This window comes from Kockovaella imperatae, assembly GCF_002102565.1.
Source record: "Kockovaella imperatae strain NRRL Y-17943 chromosome Unknown BD324scaffold_1, whole genome shotgun sequence".
NCBI classification, from domain to species: domain Eukaryota; kingdom Fungi; phylum Basidiomycota; class Tremellomycetes; order Tremellales; family Cuniculitremaceae; genus Kockovaella; species Kockovaella imperatae.
In genome coordinates, this window is record NW_019028941.1 from 486,261 (window position 1) to 500,354 (window position 14,094).

Sequence of the window (14,094 nt, forward strand, 5' to 3'; positions counted from 1 at the left end):
AAGGATTCGCAAATAGCCAGTGCCAGGGCTACTCGCCTTTTAGACCTCACCTACTTACTGTTTCCAGTTGCTCCCCTCGGTTCTGTTAGATGGATGTCGTATCGACCACAACTACGGTGGTCGGGGAAGTGACGAGGGGGCATCCGATCGGATTCAGATTTCATGGCTCGTTTAAGATCTCTGATGATACGCCCATCCAGGAGATTTAGACTATCAAATCCCAGCCTCCACAAAAGTCGGAAAAGGACTGATATTAGGAGCCATGTCTCAATGAATGCATGCTTGCCAGCTCGGACACGTTAGTCAACCCGACGGCATCCGACCCAATGCAGCTCTCTCTCTCTCTCTCACTCCATTTGTACAATTTAGAAATGTGCCAATGAGCTCCACACAGCGTGAAAATCCGCGTGCATCCATAGCACCTCAATCTTCACCTCAACCTCGAAGCTCGAGTGCCCGCGGAAGTCTAGCATTAAATAATGGTTAGGTATGGAACCAGATCCTTGCAGTGTTCTGCTGCACTCCTACGACACCAGCAGCTTGTTCCTTGGTTAATCATCAGAATGCGAAGTTGAATTGTATAAGCCAGCAGGTCCGACATCCTACCTCAGGAGAACTCTGCCCGTGTAGCACCCTCAGGCCGGACAAGTCAGTCCCTAATACGTGTAGGCGTCTGTGATGCACGAGGTAGATCCATCGCGAGCCTTTGAAGGCCCTTATAGGCTCTGTGGAGACGTGGCAGTAATGCGCAGTGCAACACCAGCTATAGGTGAGGCAAGCGACAATAGCAAGAAACACATGAAAGTTGTTTTCACGTTGTCGGCAGTCGACCAGGTTGCGGAACGTCTGTATCTTCAAGTGTCACGCCCGGTCGGGTTTGCATGCTACGAAGAAGTCTGAGACAGAGGCTTCAGACAGAGACTCTGACTGGTACGATACCCAAGTACCATGCTCTGTTCAAGATCAGATATGATGTCCATGGAATGTGCCGCGAGGAGTCCTGGTCAGCTACAAGGCCTACTTGCTCAAACTCCGTCGTGCCACCCGATGCTCCACTGATCTTTATCCGATAATCAGATTAAAAATTTCCCTGAATTTGATTTTGTCTGAACGATGATCTCCTTTAAAAACAAAATGATCATGCCTGCATTCTTGCCGCCATCCCAATTATTATGTCAATTCGAACGCCCTCAAAGCGCTTAGACAGCGCATCAGGTCTCGCCAACGAGCCAGAAAACCATGAAACCGCCGCTCAGCCGCGGATGGCCCGTGAGTGATGCCATTCAGCCCGGCTGAACCCTAGGCTCCCTCCTCCTCGGCCTCTCCTGGCTGGACCGCTTCCTGGCTCTTTTCGTCCTAATAGCCATGATTCTCGGCGTGATAATAGGTATGTCCTCCGTCAGACCCACCCTGACTCCAGGACACTACGCCAACAACGTCCAAGCCGTGCTCACAGGTACCACCCTCAATGGCGTATCAATACGTTAGTCACCCTCTAGACTCCCGCTGACCCCTTAGCCATCGTGATCGGTTTACTCGTCATGATGTGGCCGATTCTCACGAAAGGTGAGGCTCTCACAGTTCTTGACTCACTCTAGTCCAATATGAACGCCTTCCAACCCTCTTCCGCATGGTCCATATCTACCGCCAAATCCTCATCTCCATCGTCCTCAACTGGATCATCGGACCATTCGTGAGCCCGGTGTGAATCCCCCAACTGACGCCAGGTCATGCTCGGTGTCGCCTGGGCCACACTTCCTGATCTCCCTACCTATCGCATCGGCGTCATCATGGTCGGTCTGGCGCGCTGCATCGCAATGGTGATGATCTGGAATCAACTGGCCCACGGCGATCACGATTATTGTGCCATCCTCGTTATCATCAATTCTGTCCTCCAGATCATCCTCTACTCCCCCATGTCTCTCTTCTTCATTAATGTGATCTCTGGAGAGAAGACCTTCCGGCTGGAATACGGCCCGACGGCCATCGCTGTACTCATCTACCTCGGTATTCCCCTCGCGGCGGGCATCCTGACCCGCTTCCTCGTCATGAAGATGATCGGTCGGACCAACTTTGAGACCAAGTTCCTGCCCTATTTTGGACCTCTGGCGCTGGTTGGGCTCCTCTACACGTAAGCAAGCTCACTTTCCCCGCTGACTCCAGTATCATTCTCATATTTGCCGAGCAAGCCAACCGCATCATCGACAACATTGGCGACGTCTTCCGCGTCTTCGTCCCGATGATCTGCTATTTCGTGATCATGTGGGCTGGGACCTTCTTCCTTATCTACTGGCTGTCCAGGCGCAAAGGCGGTGCCGAAAAGTACGGCTATGAAATGGCCGTCGTGCAGGCATTCACCGCAGGATCCAACAAGTGAGTGCTATCCTTAAGACTTCGCTTATCCCAGTTTCGAACTCGCCATTGCCGTCTGCATCGCGGTGTACGGTGTGGAATCAGACCAAGCGCTGGCCGCTACCATCGGCCCTCTCGTTGAGGTTCCGGTCCTCCTCGCCCTCAGCTACGTGTCGCTGCTGTTCAAATCGCGCCTAAGCTGGAGCGAAAAGGGCTCAGAAATCAACCTGTCGGTGTGCCACGTGTGATAGATATAGATAGATGCATTGAAAAATCAAATTCAGGCACCATGTCCAGAGCTCTCTTGTATGCATCGACTCTTGTACCATGTCCAACTCCACGCCATGGCACGCTGACCTGCCCCAGCCGGTGTCTCAGCCCCTCGAGATATCCGTCACCGAGCTGAAAGCTTTCATGGATGACCCAAATGTTCTACCCGGCCGCGACTTTATCGTTATCGACGTCAGGCGGACCGACCTCGATGTGAGCGACAAATCGTACTCTGCTGACAGATTAGGAGGCCGAGGCAGTGATCCACCCCTGTGCCATCAACATTCCCGCTCAGAGCTTCCATCAGACCCTCCCTGTGCTTCATCCGCTACTCAAAAGGTTGGCTTATCCACTGCCCTGCCTAGTCCGCGCTAAATCCCGTCGACCGCTCAGCATACCCCGAGTCATCTTCCACTGCTCCAGCTCTCGTGGCCGGGGACCTCGCTGCGCCTCTTGGTTCCAAGACCACGCCCCGGGCACCACAGCGTATGTCCTTGTAGGAGGTATCAAGGCATGGCGGGAGACATACCCAGAACTGGTAAAACAAATGCATTAAAATTTCCACGTGGCAGATAATTCTTGGCATACAATTCTTCTTTTGTTGTTCTATATCTCACCATGGCTCGAGGTCGAGCCATAGATCTCAAGCTTCCGCCGACTAGGGCCAGGACCCAGCAGAGAGACTACCGAGCTCGGAAAGCTGCTCATACGGTGAGCCGACAACCCGAACCTGACTGAACGACCAGCGCGATTTGGAGGAGGAAAATGCCCGCTTGCGACATGTCAACGCTGTGCTCCAGGACGAAGCATCCCAACTCAGATCCATGTATGCGAACTTTGTCAGCGCATTGGAGGAATCTCAGAGGGATTTGATGAACGCACAACGCAGACTGGATGCCGCAAGAGACGCTCTCACTCAGCTGGGTACACGCTACCCACCATATACGAACTACTCGTCGGCGGACACTCTTGTCCATACCAGTCACACCAACGTGACCCCGTCCAGTCATGTCACCTCTCCAAATTCACCCTGGAGCTCCGTCCGGATGGCTCCCACTATCGATCACCCGGTCGATACCCCAAATCCACGCTCCGAATGCCAACCTGGGAAACTTGAATCGCCTCCGGATCCGAGCGAAGAGTGCTGCTTTGGTCTCGTCGTCTGTCCAGACTGAGAAGTCGGCGCTGGCTCAATCATACCCCGTCGTAATGTCACATTGTGTTGTATACCGCGTGCATATCCTCTGTTAAGCCTTCTGACGATGAAGGCATGGAACCAAGCCATGTTCGAGTGCCGATACCCTGAGACTGATATACATCTGCTGACTACAAATTGACTAGGAGGCAGGCACATCATCACGCCCACATCATCTGAGGCGAGGCGGCTCAGCATAGTAGTCAGCATCTAGGAGACTCGAGAACCACGCTAGAACGCCAGCGGCATCGAGACTTGCTGCGGAGCAGACCTCGTCCAGTTCTCCATCGTTATTCCGCCCCTTTCTCTGGGTGACTCAGGTGAGGTCCACCTGCCCAAACAATTCATCTCCGACTCTGATTATGTGCACAGAGATACGAGCGAGGTCTCAGCGCTCGGCCACCATGCGGTTGTCCTCGTCTCACTTCGCCCACCTGTCCGAACAACTCCCGTTTGAGTAGTGAGCAGCCCGGCGCCTGACGAATATCGAGCATTACATCGAGCGATCCTGAGCTTCATGCCCTCGCTGCACAGTCAAGCTGACCTCGTCCACACCCTGGAACACCACACCGTACTTCGTGCCATGGTCGATGACCTGATGTCCCCGCTCATCCGGTCCGCTCTCGCCTTGACAGGTGCTATCTGTCCAGCGGATATTTTCTCAGATCAGCAGGAGCCCTTCAGCGATAGAATGAACCGAAATGAGTGGGCGATCCCTCCATTGCCTCGGTCAGTCGTCTCGCTTCGCTCGCTGACCGGCAATACAGCGCTGTCGGCAATGTCCCATGTAGTCATCGTGCCCATCGCTCTTGGTGTCGCGCGCCAGTCATCGGACAGACGTCTGAGGAGGATTTGAGTCTGCGTCGACGCTTGCACACGCTCTCGCTACGCGGCCTGACCAGACACTCAGATGGCATATCGGAAGAACCCCCACCTTGACTCGCTTTAAAATTCCCGTCTACCGAATTCCCGTCTCCTTTGAATTCAACCGGGAGCCGCATACAGAAAAATTAACCGGAAATACCATGTCAGCATCCTCCAGAAGATCTCGGGGCAACAACAACAACAGGTGTAGAGTCCGTCATAGTGAAGACGCTGTATCGCTGTGATCGTCTGTCCCTCCCTCAGTTCAGCTCTAAAATGCTCACCAACGTCAACTCCTTCACCCTCTCCCCGGGTCAAGACTTCCTACGCTCCCCGGTCAACTGGAACGAGCTCTCCGGGTCCAAAGACTGGAAGACACTCTCTTGGATTCGCACAAAGTGAGCCTGGGCTTGACCCTGCTGACTCCCAGGGCCACCTGGATCGAAGCAAATCTCTTCGAAAAGCTCTCATCTCACCCCGACAATGCTGCATCCCTCATTCTCCTCAAAACAGCCGATTCCACCCTCGCGCTCTACCCCGTGGGCACGTCCGCCATCATGGCAAATCTCAAAGTGGTGGACGGTGTGATTCACGCAAATCTTCGCCGTGAAGCTTTAGATCGAGAAGATACTGCATACGTAGTCTGTGTCCGAGCTAGTGGATGGGAGGAGAACGACATTGTCAAAACTGCCGTAGAGCAAGCTCGGAAACTTGTCGGCGGTCGTCCCAAGCCTGAACCCCATTATGGCGGCTTCTGGGACGGCGTAGGTATCTGCTCTTGGGAAGCGATCAAAACCGTCGGAGAGAAGACCGGTAGGTACCATTCCGTTCTTCGCTCACCTACTCAGGTCAATTCCGAGCAAGCAAAGACATTCTCATGAATCTCATCCCCTCTGATCCCATCAGCACGTTCCTCATCGACGACGGATGGCAGGATATCCGGTATGACAAGGATGGGGATAACTGGAGTCCCCGTCGACTCCACTCCTTTGGCACTTGGTCAGGTTTCGGAGGTACCATGGACGAAGTGGTCAATGCTATCAAGTCAAAAACCGATACCAAAGTCGGCGTCTGGATGACCCTCCAGGGCTATTGGTTCTCAATCGATCCAAAGTCGGAGCTCATGAAGACGTACAACTGTGTTCAATTCAAAGACGGTAATGGTGTCCAAACTGGTCCATTGGATCCAGAGACCACAGACGAGCCAAGGTATCTCTACGTGCCTAGGCCGGACAAGGCGAAGCAGTTCTGGCTGGACTGGTTCACAAAGCTCAAGTCGCAGGGGATTGACTTTGTCAAGGTAAGTCCTGACACACAAGCGAGCGCAGCGAGCGAGCGAGCCGGAACAATGATATCCCGAGGCCTCACGGCAAAAGATCCGCTTCGCTGTGGCTTCATCTGTTTTCCTTATACTCGCTCCGTCTGACATCCGCGTACTGGTGCTGACTTGACTTCTCTTCGATCAGATCGACAATCAAGCCGGCTACGATATGTTCACCGGTGCTGGCTGTATCGCCGCTGCCCAAGCCATGTGGCGTGGAATGCTCGAAGCCGTCGTCGAAATCTTCGGTTCAGTCGACCGCGTCATCATGTGCATGTCTCACAATGAGCGCATGCTCAATGGCCCGGGCGGCCTCGACTTTGATCGACCCGCTGGCGAGCTAGTCTTCCGAAACTCTGACGATTACAACATTGGATTTCCCAACAAGCATGTCGAGTTCCCTTACTGGAACTTGTACTCTGCAATCCTCCACAATCACCTCTCATTCCGTCTCGACTTTGATATGTTTGCCTCTACCCCCGCGGATCACCTCCCGGTGTACCACGCTCTTCTCCGAAGCATGTCCACTGGCCCGATCCTCATCTCCGACCTACCAGGTGACGTTCCTGACGAAGCCATCAAACGCAAGATCATCTCTAAGACTTCCGACGGGAGCATCAAATCCGTCAAAACATCCACTGCTGCCGCTCTCCTGCCCAATCGATGGTTCTGGGACAATGTCCGTGCCGCTCACGGCGACGGTCCCGCTATCGTCGCCGGAGTGGCCGTCCCCTCTGCCCATGGCGCTCTGATCGGTGCATGGAACTCGCGTGATCATGAGAAAGGAGGCAAAGCTATCGACGCCATTGGTCTCCGTGACGTCGAAGATGTCCTCGGTGGTCCTCTCGAATCCGACCACGTCCTATGGTCCGTCGGACTCTCTTCCAAACCCACCATGAAGATTGCCACAAAGGGCTGGAAAGGTAGTCTGCCCATCAGTCTCGACAAAGACCACGCCGAAGAAATCATCGTTGCCAAGATCTGGCACGTCGGTGGGAAGCATATTGCCGTCCTCGGCATGATGGATAAATTTGCCACATTGGCAGGTGTGACCGTATCTATGGAGAACGACTCGTTATCTATCCACACGACATTTGAAACTGACCAGCTCACCGTCGTCGCCTGGCCTGAACTTGGTCTCCAGTCCACCGCCACCATCTCTGGAGATGTCACGGCGCATCAATACGTTGTCAAAGGGAATCCTGTCGCAGACGGATGGAAGGTGGAATTGTAGTCCAGTCCATTCGGTCGCTTGTATGGTTGTTTTTTTCTGTTTTTGCCACAAAAAGGACGCGCCGCGTCAAAACCCTTTCCTTTATGCACAATCCTCCTCCTCCTCCTCCTCCTCCATCTCTGTCTATCTTTGTCACTCTTCTGCACGATGCACTCGCCAACAGCATCGTCGTCTGCGCCATCTGTCCTCCGTCCAGCGCCTTTGACAGATGCTCAGACGAACACCACGGAATCAATGCCGAATCTCGGTGAGATGGATGTAAAGTGTGGAGGATGTACAAAGGTCATCGATCAGGAGAACGGAGGAGTGGTCGTCGCTTTCGGGTGGGCTACAAAGCCTGTGGGTCTGGACTGAATTTCTAGCAATTCATTATGGCATGTGGACTGCTTCCGGTGTGCCAAGTGCCAGGACAAGGTGTCGGCGGATACGAACTTGTTGCTGTTGTCTGATGGGAGTCCGGTGTGTGGAAAGTGTTCGTACAACGTGAGTAAGAGTGCTGGCGAGCGACAGCGAAGCAGCGCGAGACGGAGGACAAATGAGCTCGACAGGCTGTCGCAGGTTCATGCTGTACTCTGCGGATGCTATGACCAGGACGGCTGCCTGCTGGGGAACCCCCTCCCTGATTAGTGCTACCAGCTTTGTCGCAAGGCTCCGCTTCACTCTGCTAACACTCTCAGTGCTATGTGTGCAAACAATCCATTACGGAAGAAGCAATCATGACCGGCGACGAGAGCTATCACGCCCAATGCTTCACTTGTCGGACGTGCAAGCGACGCATAGAAGAGCTAGTCTTTGCAAAGACATCACAGGGGATCTATTGTATGGTGAGTGATCTTCCCATTCAAGCTCGCTCCCTGCCTCGCCCGTCCGCTGACGATTGCTGACGCAGGCGTGCCACAATGAGCGCGTGGCCCGTTCTCGCCGTCATGCTGAAGCTCGTCGCCAACGAGCAGCTCGTAAAGATAAAGAACGTGAAGAAGCTGAGCGCAGGGACAAGGAGAACCAGGACGAAGCGAGAGCTCGAACAGTCGCTGCATTAAACGGATCAACAACCCACGTCCCTTCTCCCATTCCTGATCCCCCACCGAGCCCCTCTCCCTTGATGGAACCTTCACCCCGTTTTACAGATGGCGAGCCCCGATCCCGTGAACCCAGTGTGGATCGACCTATCCCTTCAACCCCCGCCGAATCCGTCCGCTCCGATCGAGGCAGTCCATCCCCTCGGCCTGCTTCTCCCCGAAATGTCGGCCTAGGCGTCAGTCTGGGCGTGCCCATGAGCAAAGCCGAGAAACGTCGATCCATCAACCCTGCCATGAACTTCAATATGGACTCTGCAAACTCCACCTTTGCTGCCGAGCCTCGCTCCTCTCCTCTTCGCTCGTCCTTCACCGAAGCTCCCGAGCCCCCACCCAAAGAGACTACCCCGCCCAAAGAAACGCCTCAACCCAAAGACACACCTCAGCTGCATCCGCCGAATATCCCCCACATGAGTTTCAGTCTCTCCGACCCCGACTTTGCCCTCATCCTCAACACTATAGACCAACGTGAATCCCCTCCATCCCCTACCCGCCTCTCACCCAACGCCGGCTCAACTCCACTCCTCATACGCACTCGTCAGCCCTCTGCCGAGTCCACAGTCTCCCTCTCTCGCCTTGAAGCTGGAGCATTCTCTTCCATAGTTGAAATGGTAGCCACTGCCAAGCACGAGCAGCAAGAGACCTTATCGGTGGACCTCTCACTGCTCACAGGCATCATTTCGGAGATCGAGGACCTCAAAGAGGCCCTGGTATCGTTGAAAACAAAATACTCCGGTGTCAAGGTGAGCCACTACATCAACCCTGCTGATACCAGCGCACCTCCCAACAATACAGCGAAGGTCTGACGGTCGCTGGCGAGGAGTACGACAAGGAAGTTGCTCATCGCCGGGAACTGGAAGCCGAAGTGTCACGTCTCCGAGCACAGGTCCACTCACAAACGGCACGACTAAGTGTCATCTCCGGTGATGAACGACGTCAAGAGAACATGCGGCGGCGGTCCAACGACCTCGCTGTGAGTCTCACTGGCCTGGAACGCGACATCAGTCGACTGCGTGCACAACGCGATATGACTCTGGCCGAGGTTGAGGAGCTAGAGAAATCCGCTGGTGACGCGTCCGATCCCGCAACGGCGCTCACGAGCCGCCTCGACACGATCAAAGAGCAGTACCGTGAAGAGCTCGAACCCCTCACGGCACAACGTGAGGCTCTGCAACGTGAAATTGCCGAGCTGCGAGAGACCCGCGAGCAATTCCTGGAAGAATCCGCCGCCCTCGCAGCCAAGAACGAGGAGCTAGCCGAACTCAACGCTCAGCTCTCTCGTCAGGCTGAACAACTACAGGACACCCTCGCTCGCTCCCGACCGACCATCTTCAAAGGTCGCCATCCTTCCGGCTCACCCTCCATGTCCAGTCTCGCCACATCAGCCACCCTACACGAGGTGCCCGAGGAGACTGCACGAGTGATCAAGGTCACCAAACCCGAGGTTGAAGCTGCCCCTGCGCGTCGCTTCAAATGGTATAAATCGTCCAAAGGTCCAGACATATCGGTCGGCTCGGCAAGCATATCCCGACCTCTTCTACCCCGGCGTCCGCCTACTGAGATCGGTCTCCGCGATCACGCCTTCCAGCAGCACTCGACGATGCGGTTCACCCGGTGTGACCTGTGTCAGGAGAAGATGTGGGGCCTCCAGGAAGTTCGTTGTGCAGGTGCGTCCGCGCGTTGACTTTGCTCACCTCAGCTTGCGGCATGGTATGCCACAGCAAGTGTGCGGAAAAGCTACCTAAATCCTGTTCTGGCCGGCAAGAAGTGCTCGATGGGCCGATGCGTGCGTCTACTCTTCCTGCCCCGCTGACCGCAGCGCCATCTATGTTTGGCCGCGACCTCGCCGAGCAAACCGCAGCGGACAAGCTCCCAGTTCCAGTCATTGTCACCAAGTGCATCGCAGCGGTCGAGGTGGTCGGTAAGTGCACGCATCCCGATTCTACTGACCTCAGGCATGGAATACGAGGGAATCTATCGGAAGACGGGTGGCTCATCCCAATCTAAACAGATCACACAACTATTTGAGCGCGGTGACTACGACGCATTTGACCTCGCCGACATTGAAGCATTCAACGATATCTCCAGCACCACATCTGTGCTCAAGACATATTTCCGCCAATTACCTGATCCGCTTCTCACCCACGCCCTTCACGAGTCCTTTGTGGCCGCAGCAAGTAGGTCACTCCCGGTAATATCGCTGACCTCAGGCATTCGCGACGCTTCCAACAAGCACTCTGCACTCTGCGCGCTATTAAAAGAGCTCCCCAAAGACAACTACAACACCCTTCGCCTCCTCATGCTCCATCTAAATAGGGTGGCCCAGCTAGCCTCAGTGAACCTCATGACGAGTCAGAACCTCGGTGTGGTGTTTGGACGTGAGTCTGGGTATCGAACCCCCGCTGACACTCAGCCACCCTTATGCGGTCGTCAGATCCGGGCAGAGAATTCGGAGACATGGCTGGAAAGGCTTTGTCTGTACAATGGATGGTGGACAATGCCCCGCAAGTGTTTGCAGATCCCCTGTGATGTATCTTGCGATGAGTGAAGTGGTATGCGGGTGCACGTGGAAGTTGAGGTGCAGAGGGAGCGGTGGGGGGAATGATACCAGCATTTCCCAACGATCCCTCGATTGTGTCTTCTCGAAGATGTTTCGAAGGTTCTACCGAAGTTATCGAAGTACACTTTCGAAGATACCTCAAAATGCTCCACATGATCTCCCGAGGATTCCAAAAATCGCTCCGTGTCAGCTCCGACTTGACTCCAGATTCACTCCGATTCAGCTCCGGAATCGCACGATATCGACACCGAAATGCTCCACAATTCGTTGGAACGGCAGGGTATACATTCAAAGGTGATATCATCATTTCTACATTTTCATGGATTTGTCAATTGAGCTTCTCTTCGTCTCAGGGTCGATATTGAGACTGTCCCTGCGGATTCAGCCGAGATCCTTCCTCGAGACCTACCATGTGGGAAGCTCTGTTGCGTCCCCGACGGGGTCTTCGATCTTGTCCCCCTTGACTGTCCACAGAGGACGAGCTCGATCCTTACCCCATGCGATCCTCACTGCGAAGGACAGAAAGTTGAGCAGGATCGCGGCAAGCATCATCCAAATGACCGGTCTTTTCATGAGCTGTGAGGCATTGACATGACTCACCCGGGCGTGACCTCTGCCTTTGTCCCGTCCACTCTCATTGCATGAGCCTTGAATCGAGTCACTTGACCCAACGCCAGGCCCCACTGCCATAAGTCTCTGTGCCATTGGGCTCTCTCACCGAAATGATGCCCGTGATACCTGACCAAAAAGTCCAAGCGAAGGACCAGGATGTCCAACTCCAAGCAATGTTCTCCTTCGATTGCCAGAATCCCGACGCAGCCAACGTGCAATTGATCGCTATCCATGCGAACAAGACGCTGAAGATCTCCGCGACCCCTTGCGCAGTGAGGTACGCCTTTGGCACGACGCTGTCGAGCTCTGACAAACTCTTGACAGGTTCAGGGAGTTGCTCGAGTTGATGCGCCATGCCTGAGGCAAACCCCCTCAGATCCGAGCACATGTCCCTGTTGTCAGTCAGATTTCACCTGCACCCACTTGTTCCCCGGTACACCCTCACTACACCATCCCCATCCGCCGAAATGCACTGTGCCGTTCATGCCCATGTCCACGTCCACTATCGACAGCCCATGAATCATAGGGATTGACAACGTTGAGATGAGTACAAGGATCAGCGCCGCCAGGGCGGGGAAAACCAGTGCAGTGGCTTGATTGCCCGGGACTCTGGGACGGTGCTCATGCCTCGGAACAGTGTCGAGAACGACCACTGGGCCGACAGTATACTTGATGCCCACCATGGTGAGATGGTAAGATGGTAAGATGGTGAGATGGTGAGATGGTGAGATCTTCATCAACATTGTGACAGCTTATAACCGGCCTAAGGTTCAAAGGAATGACCCTTTATCATCTATGCATGTTTCAAGTTCATTGTAACGACTTGACAAATGCCTAAACGTCAGCTCTGACCTCTGCATCTTCACTGACCTTTTCCAACTTGGCGACCTCAGTCTTAAAGGTCTCCACCTCACGCCAGCAATCCAGCGGTCTCTGCGCATTTTCCCTGCCCCATCAGCGTTGAATCTCAGGCCCATGCGCACCTATAGCACCGCAAAATGTCCTCCTTTGCCTTTCGGATCCCCTCACCCTCCTTTTCCTCCCTATCCCTCTTCATCCTCTCAACTTTCTCCCTGACCTCCTCGATATCTCTCCCTAATACCTCGCTTGACATGCCTGGTTTCTCCTTGTCCAAGTTCTCTTTTTCAAGCGCAGCAGAGATCTTGGACAAGATCTCAGCCTCTTGCGATCGGATATGAGCGGATTCAGCCGCTAGGCGTCGTCTGACAATGTCATCTGTAGACTCGGACGGCTCTTTTGACGAGGCAGGGGAGGACAACCGATCAATGAGGGACGGCGAGAACTGGCGTTAGCTGTGTCCCACCGGTATGCTCACTGAGACAGAAGTAGAGGACTCTGGAGCAGAAACCACCTGCTCTGGACGAGCTTGACTGGATTGAGAGGCCCCCATGGTGGTCTAGAGAAGGGTGCTGAATGCAGAAAGGAATTCGCGGTTTTGACGTTCGCGGTAAATTTGCTTCCGCTGCGAGGCACAAAGTACGAGCCAGCAGTGGGTATGACAACGCCCATGCATAGATGCCGGGCGCAGAGCAACACGCAAATTGTCAAGAGAGGGGAGTGATACGAATGTTGTAGTCTCTGGCCGCTCTGTCACCTTCCGAAGCGTACCAGATTGGCTCAAATTTCACGTTTCGACGCATGTCCCAACCCAGGGTCTTCATACTTCCTCACAGATCGTCGAGATTCTCGACTTCTCGACCCTCACTTCGTCTGCCAGAGCTTGAGCATGGGCATTCCTGGGGTCGGCTCGAGTGATTTAGCATTGCTTTAAACATACGTGAAGGCAAGGTCTTGGTCATATAGAAATCGTCATTGCGCCACATTTGGGCGATGATCTTCAGGCAACAAATATTCGAAGTGCAGCAGGCGGTCCAGATGAGGATGACCGTAGCAAGATACATGAGGCATAGAATGGAGGATCTCAGGCACGACCATTGTGGTGATTACTCGCTTAGTATCCGACCCTGGCGGGCGTCTCGTACTTGGAAATGATCCACCTGATGGTATCGTCAACAACAGCTCGTTTGAGGATGGCGTGATAGCTCACCAAGCGTGAAGCGTTCCTGGATCGTTGTGAGCAGCTTATTCAAATATGCGCTTCGATTCACTCACCTGGGATCCATCCGAGAATCCAAAGCTGTATACGGCATCAGTTATGACGCACGTTGGCGAACAGGTATCCGATACTCACAAGGATGTTGATGAGAATATCAACTCCGCATCCTGCATCATGTCAGTCCTTCTTACCCACGTCATCGTACCGCATACACACCTCGCTTGACAAAGCTGTGAGAGCATCAGCATCAGCACCTGCTCATGTCCATGTCTCACTCACACGGCGGCGGGAGGGATGAAAATGGCCAAGACGTAGAGGAGGAGGTCTCCGTTGGCTGTAGCTTGTCAGCATCGATATGATTCTGGGTCTGCATACATGAAGGTGGTCGTGCCATGGTGAATGAGCTCCAGTGATTATACACAAGTAAAACTTGAAGATGAACGCAGAGAGATAGGTAGGTTCAAGATCTTATTGTTTCAATTGCCGCGAGTGTGTTGTTGCGATTTTTTTCAGTGACGTCAGGACATCCATCA

At 54.0% G+C, this 14,094-nt stretch overlaps 7 protein-coding genes across 7 annotated transcripts; 4 read left to right on the plus strand and 3 right to left on the minus strand.

Moving 5' to 3' along the window:
* The first annotated feature begins 1,121 nt into the window (after positions 1 to 1,121).
* On the plus strand, positions 1,122 to 2,639 carry BD324DRAFT_611696 (putative arsenite transporter). The gene is made up of 8 exons (XM_022014294.1): positions 1,122 to 1,269; positions 1,304 to 1,387; positions 1,421 to 1,483; positions 1,519 to 1,566; positions 1,599 to 1,693; positions 1,728 to 2,131; positions 2,164 to 2,373; positions 2,408 to 2,639. Exons 1-8 carry the CDS (start codon positions 1,173 to 1,175, stop codon positions 2,598 to 2,600), a joined length of 1,194 nt encoding a protein of 397 aa, XP_021874336.1. The 5' UTR covers positions 1,122 to 1,172; the 3' UTR covers positions 2,601 to 2,639.
* Positions 2,640 to 3,240: 601 nt separating this feature from the next.
* On the plus strand, positions 3,241 to 3,797 carry BD324DRAFT_647577 (hypothetical protein; the record flags this gene model as incomplete). Its single annotated transcript, XM_022017684.1, has 2 exons — positions 3,241 to 3,333; positions 3,369 to 3,797. 2 exons carry the CDS (start codon positions 3,241 to 3,243, stop codon positions 3,795 to 3,797), a joined length of 522 nt encoding a protein of 173 aa, XP_021874337.1.
* Positions 3,798 to 4,957: 1,160 nt separating this feature from the next.
* On the plus strand, positions 4,958 to 7,236 carry BD324DRAFT_647578 (glycoside hydrolase superfamily; the record flags this gene model as incomplete). The annotated part of the gene is made up of 4 exons (XM_022017685.1): positions 4,958 to 5,079; positions 5,112 to 5,494; positions 5,530 to 5,981; positions 6,148 to 7,236. 4 exons carry the CDS (start codon positions 4,958 to 4,960, stop codon positions 7,234 to 7,236), a joined length of 2,046 nt encoding a protein of 681 aa, XP_021874338.1.
* A 79-nt stretch (positions 7,237 to 7,315) lies between these two features.
* BD324DRAFT_611705 (hypothetical protein) lies at positions 7,316 to 11,172 on the plus strand. The gene is made up of 10 exons (XM_022014295.1): positions 7,316 to 7,559; positions 7,599 to 7,719; positions 7,914 to 8,060; positions 8,126 to 9,055; positions 9,088 to 9,979; positions 10,012 to 10,098; positions 10,132 to 10,233; positions 10,268 to 10,489; positions 10,523 to 10,690; positions 10,726 to 11,172. Exons 1-10 carry the CDS (start codon positions 7,384 to 7,386, stop codon positions 10,839 to 10,841), a joined length of 2,961 nt encoding a protein of 986 aa, XP_021874339.1. The 5' UTR covers positions 7,316 to 7,383; the 3' UTR covers positions 10,842 to 11,172.
* On the minus strand, positions 11,173 to 12,244 carry BD324DRAFT_611711 (hypothetical protein). The gene is made up of 5 exons (XM_022014296.1): positions 11,908 to 12,244; positions 11,591 to 11,876; positions 11,473 to 11,555; positions 11,282 to 11,437; positions 11,173 to 11,245 (listed from the first exon to the last, which is right to left on the minus strand). Exons 1-5 carry the CDS (start codon positions 12,225 to 12,227, stop codon positions 11,182 to 11,184), a joined length of 909 nt encoding a protein of 302 aa, XP_021874340.1. The 5' UTR covers positions 12,228 to 12,244; the 3' UTR covers positions 11,173 to 11,181.
* Positions 12,245 to 12,986, minus strand: BD324DRAFT_611714 (hypothetical protein). Its single transcript, XM_022014297.1, has 4 exons — positions 12,821 to 12,986; positions 12,468 to 12,787; positions 12,355 to 12,430; positions 12,245 to 12,318 (listed from the first exon to the last, which is right to left on the minus strand). The coding sequence occupies exons 1-4, from the start codon at positions 12,893 to 12,895 to the stop codon at positions 12,295 to 12,297; spliced, it is 495 nt and encodes a 164-aa protein (XP_021874341.1). The 5' UTR covers positions 12,896 to 12,986; the 3' UTR covers positions 12,245 to 12,294.
* An 11-nt stretch (positions 12,987 to 12,997) lies between these two features.
* On the minus strand, positions 12,998 to 14,091 carry BD324DRAFT_611717 (hypothetical protein). The gene is made up of 7 exons (XM_022014298.1): positions 13,937 to 14,091; positions 13,841 to 13,895; positions 13,778 to 13,791; positions 13,697 to 13,728; positions 13,618 to 13,642; positions 13,553 to 13,568; positions 12,998 to 13,502 (listed from the first exon to the last, which is right to left on the minus strand). Exons 1-7 carry the CDS (start codon positions 13,953 to 13,955, stop codon positions 13,457 to 13,459), a joined length of 207 nt encoding a protein of 68 aa, XP_021874342.1. The 5' UTR covers positions 13,956 to 14,091; the 3' UTR covers positions 12,998 to 13,456.
* Between the last annotated feature and the right edge of the window lie 3 nt (positions 14,092 to 14,094).

What these genes read in the sequence shown, in the direction of transcription:
- BD324DRAFT_611696 (XM_022014294.1), top strand. Translation starts at nt 1,173, where the DNA reads ATGTCAATTCGAACGCCCTCAAAGCGCTTAGACAGCGCATCAGGTCTC. An exon ending in CCTCAATGGCGTATCAATAC is followed by an intron (nt 1,484 to 1,518) that starts GTTAGTCACCCT and finishes CTGACCCCTTAG; the next exon opens with CCATCGTGATCGGTTTACTC. An exon ending in CTGGTTGGGCTCCTCTACAC is followed by an intron (nt 2,132 to 2,163) that starts GTAAGCAAGCTC and finishes CGCTGACTCCAG; the next exon opens with TATCATTCTCATATTTGCCG.
- BD324DRAFT_611705 (XM_022014295.1), top strand. Translation starts at nt 7,384, where the DNA reads ATGCACTCGCCAACAGCATCGTCGTCTGCGCCATCTGTCCTCCGTCCA. An exon ending in GGAGTGGTCGTCGCTTTCGG is followed by an intron (nt 7,560 to 7,598) that starts GTGGGCTACAAA and finishes CTGAATTTCTAG; the next exon opens with CAATTCATTATGGCATGTGG. An exon ending in CCAGGAAGTTCGTTGTGCAG is followed by an intron (nt 9,980 to 10,011) that starts GTGCGTCCGCGC and finishes TGCTCACCTCAG; the next exon opens with CTTGCGGCATGGTATGCCAC.
- BD324DRAFT_611711 (XM_022014296.1), bottom strand. Translation starts at nt 12,227, where the DNA reads ATGTTGATGAAGATCTCACCATCTCACCATCTCACCATCTTACCATCT. An exon ending in GAGGGTGTACCGGGGAACAA is followed by an intron (nt 11,877 to 11,907) that starts GTGGGTGCAGGT and finishes GACTGACAACAG; the next exon opens with GGACATGTGCTCGGATCTGA. An exon ending in GCAACAGAGCTTCCCACATG is followed by an intron (nt 11,246 to 11,281) that starts GTAGGTCTCGAG and finishes CTGAATCCGCAG; the next exon opens with GGACAGTCTCAATATCGACC.
- BD324DRAFT_611714 (XM_022014297.1), bottom strand. Translation starts at nt 12,895, where the DNA reads ATGGGGGCCTCTCAATCCAGTCAAGCTCGTCCAGAGCAGGTGGTTTCT. An exon ending in AGTCCTCTACTTCTGTCTCA is followed by an intron (nt 12,788 to 12,820) that starts GTGAGCATACCG and finishes AGCTAACGCCAG; the next exon opens with TTCTCGCCGTCCCTCATTGA. An exon ending in GACATTTTGCGGTGCTATAG is followed by an intron (nt 12,431 to 12,467) that starts GTGCGCATGGGC and finishes CTGATGGGGCAG; the next exon opens with GGAAAATGCGCAGAGACCGC.
- BD324DRAFT_611717 (XM_022014298.1), bottom strand. An exon ending in ATATTCTCATCAACATCCTT is followed by an intron (nt 13,643 to 13,696) that starts GTGAGTATCGGA and finishes TGCCGTATACAG; the next exon opens with CTTTGGATTCTCGGATGGAT.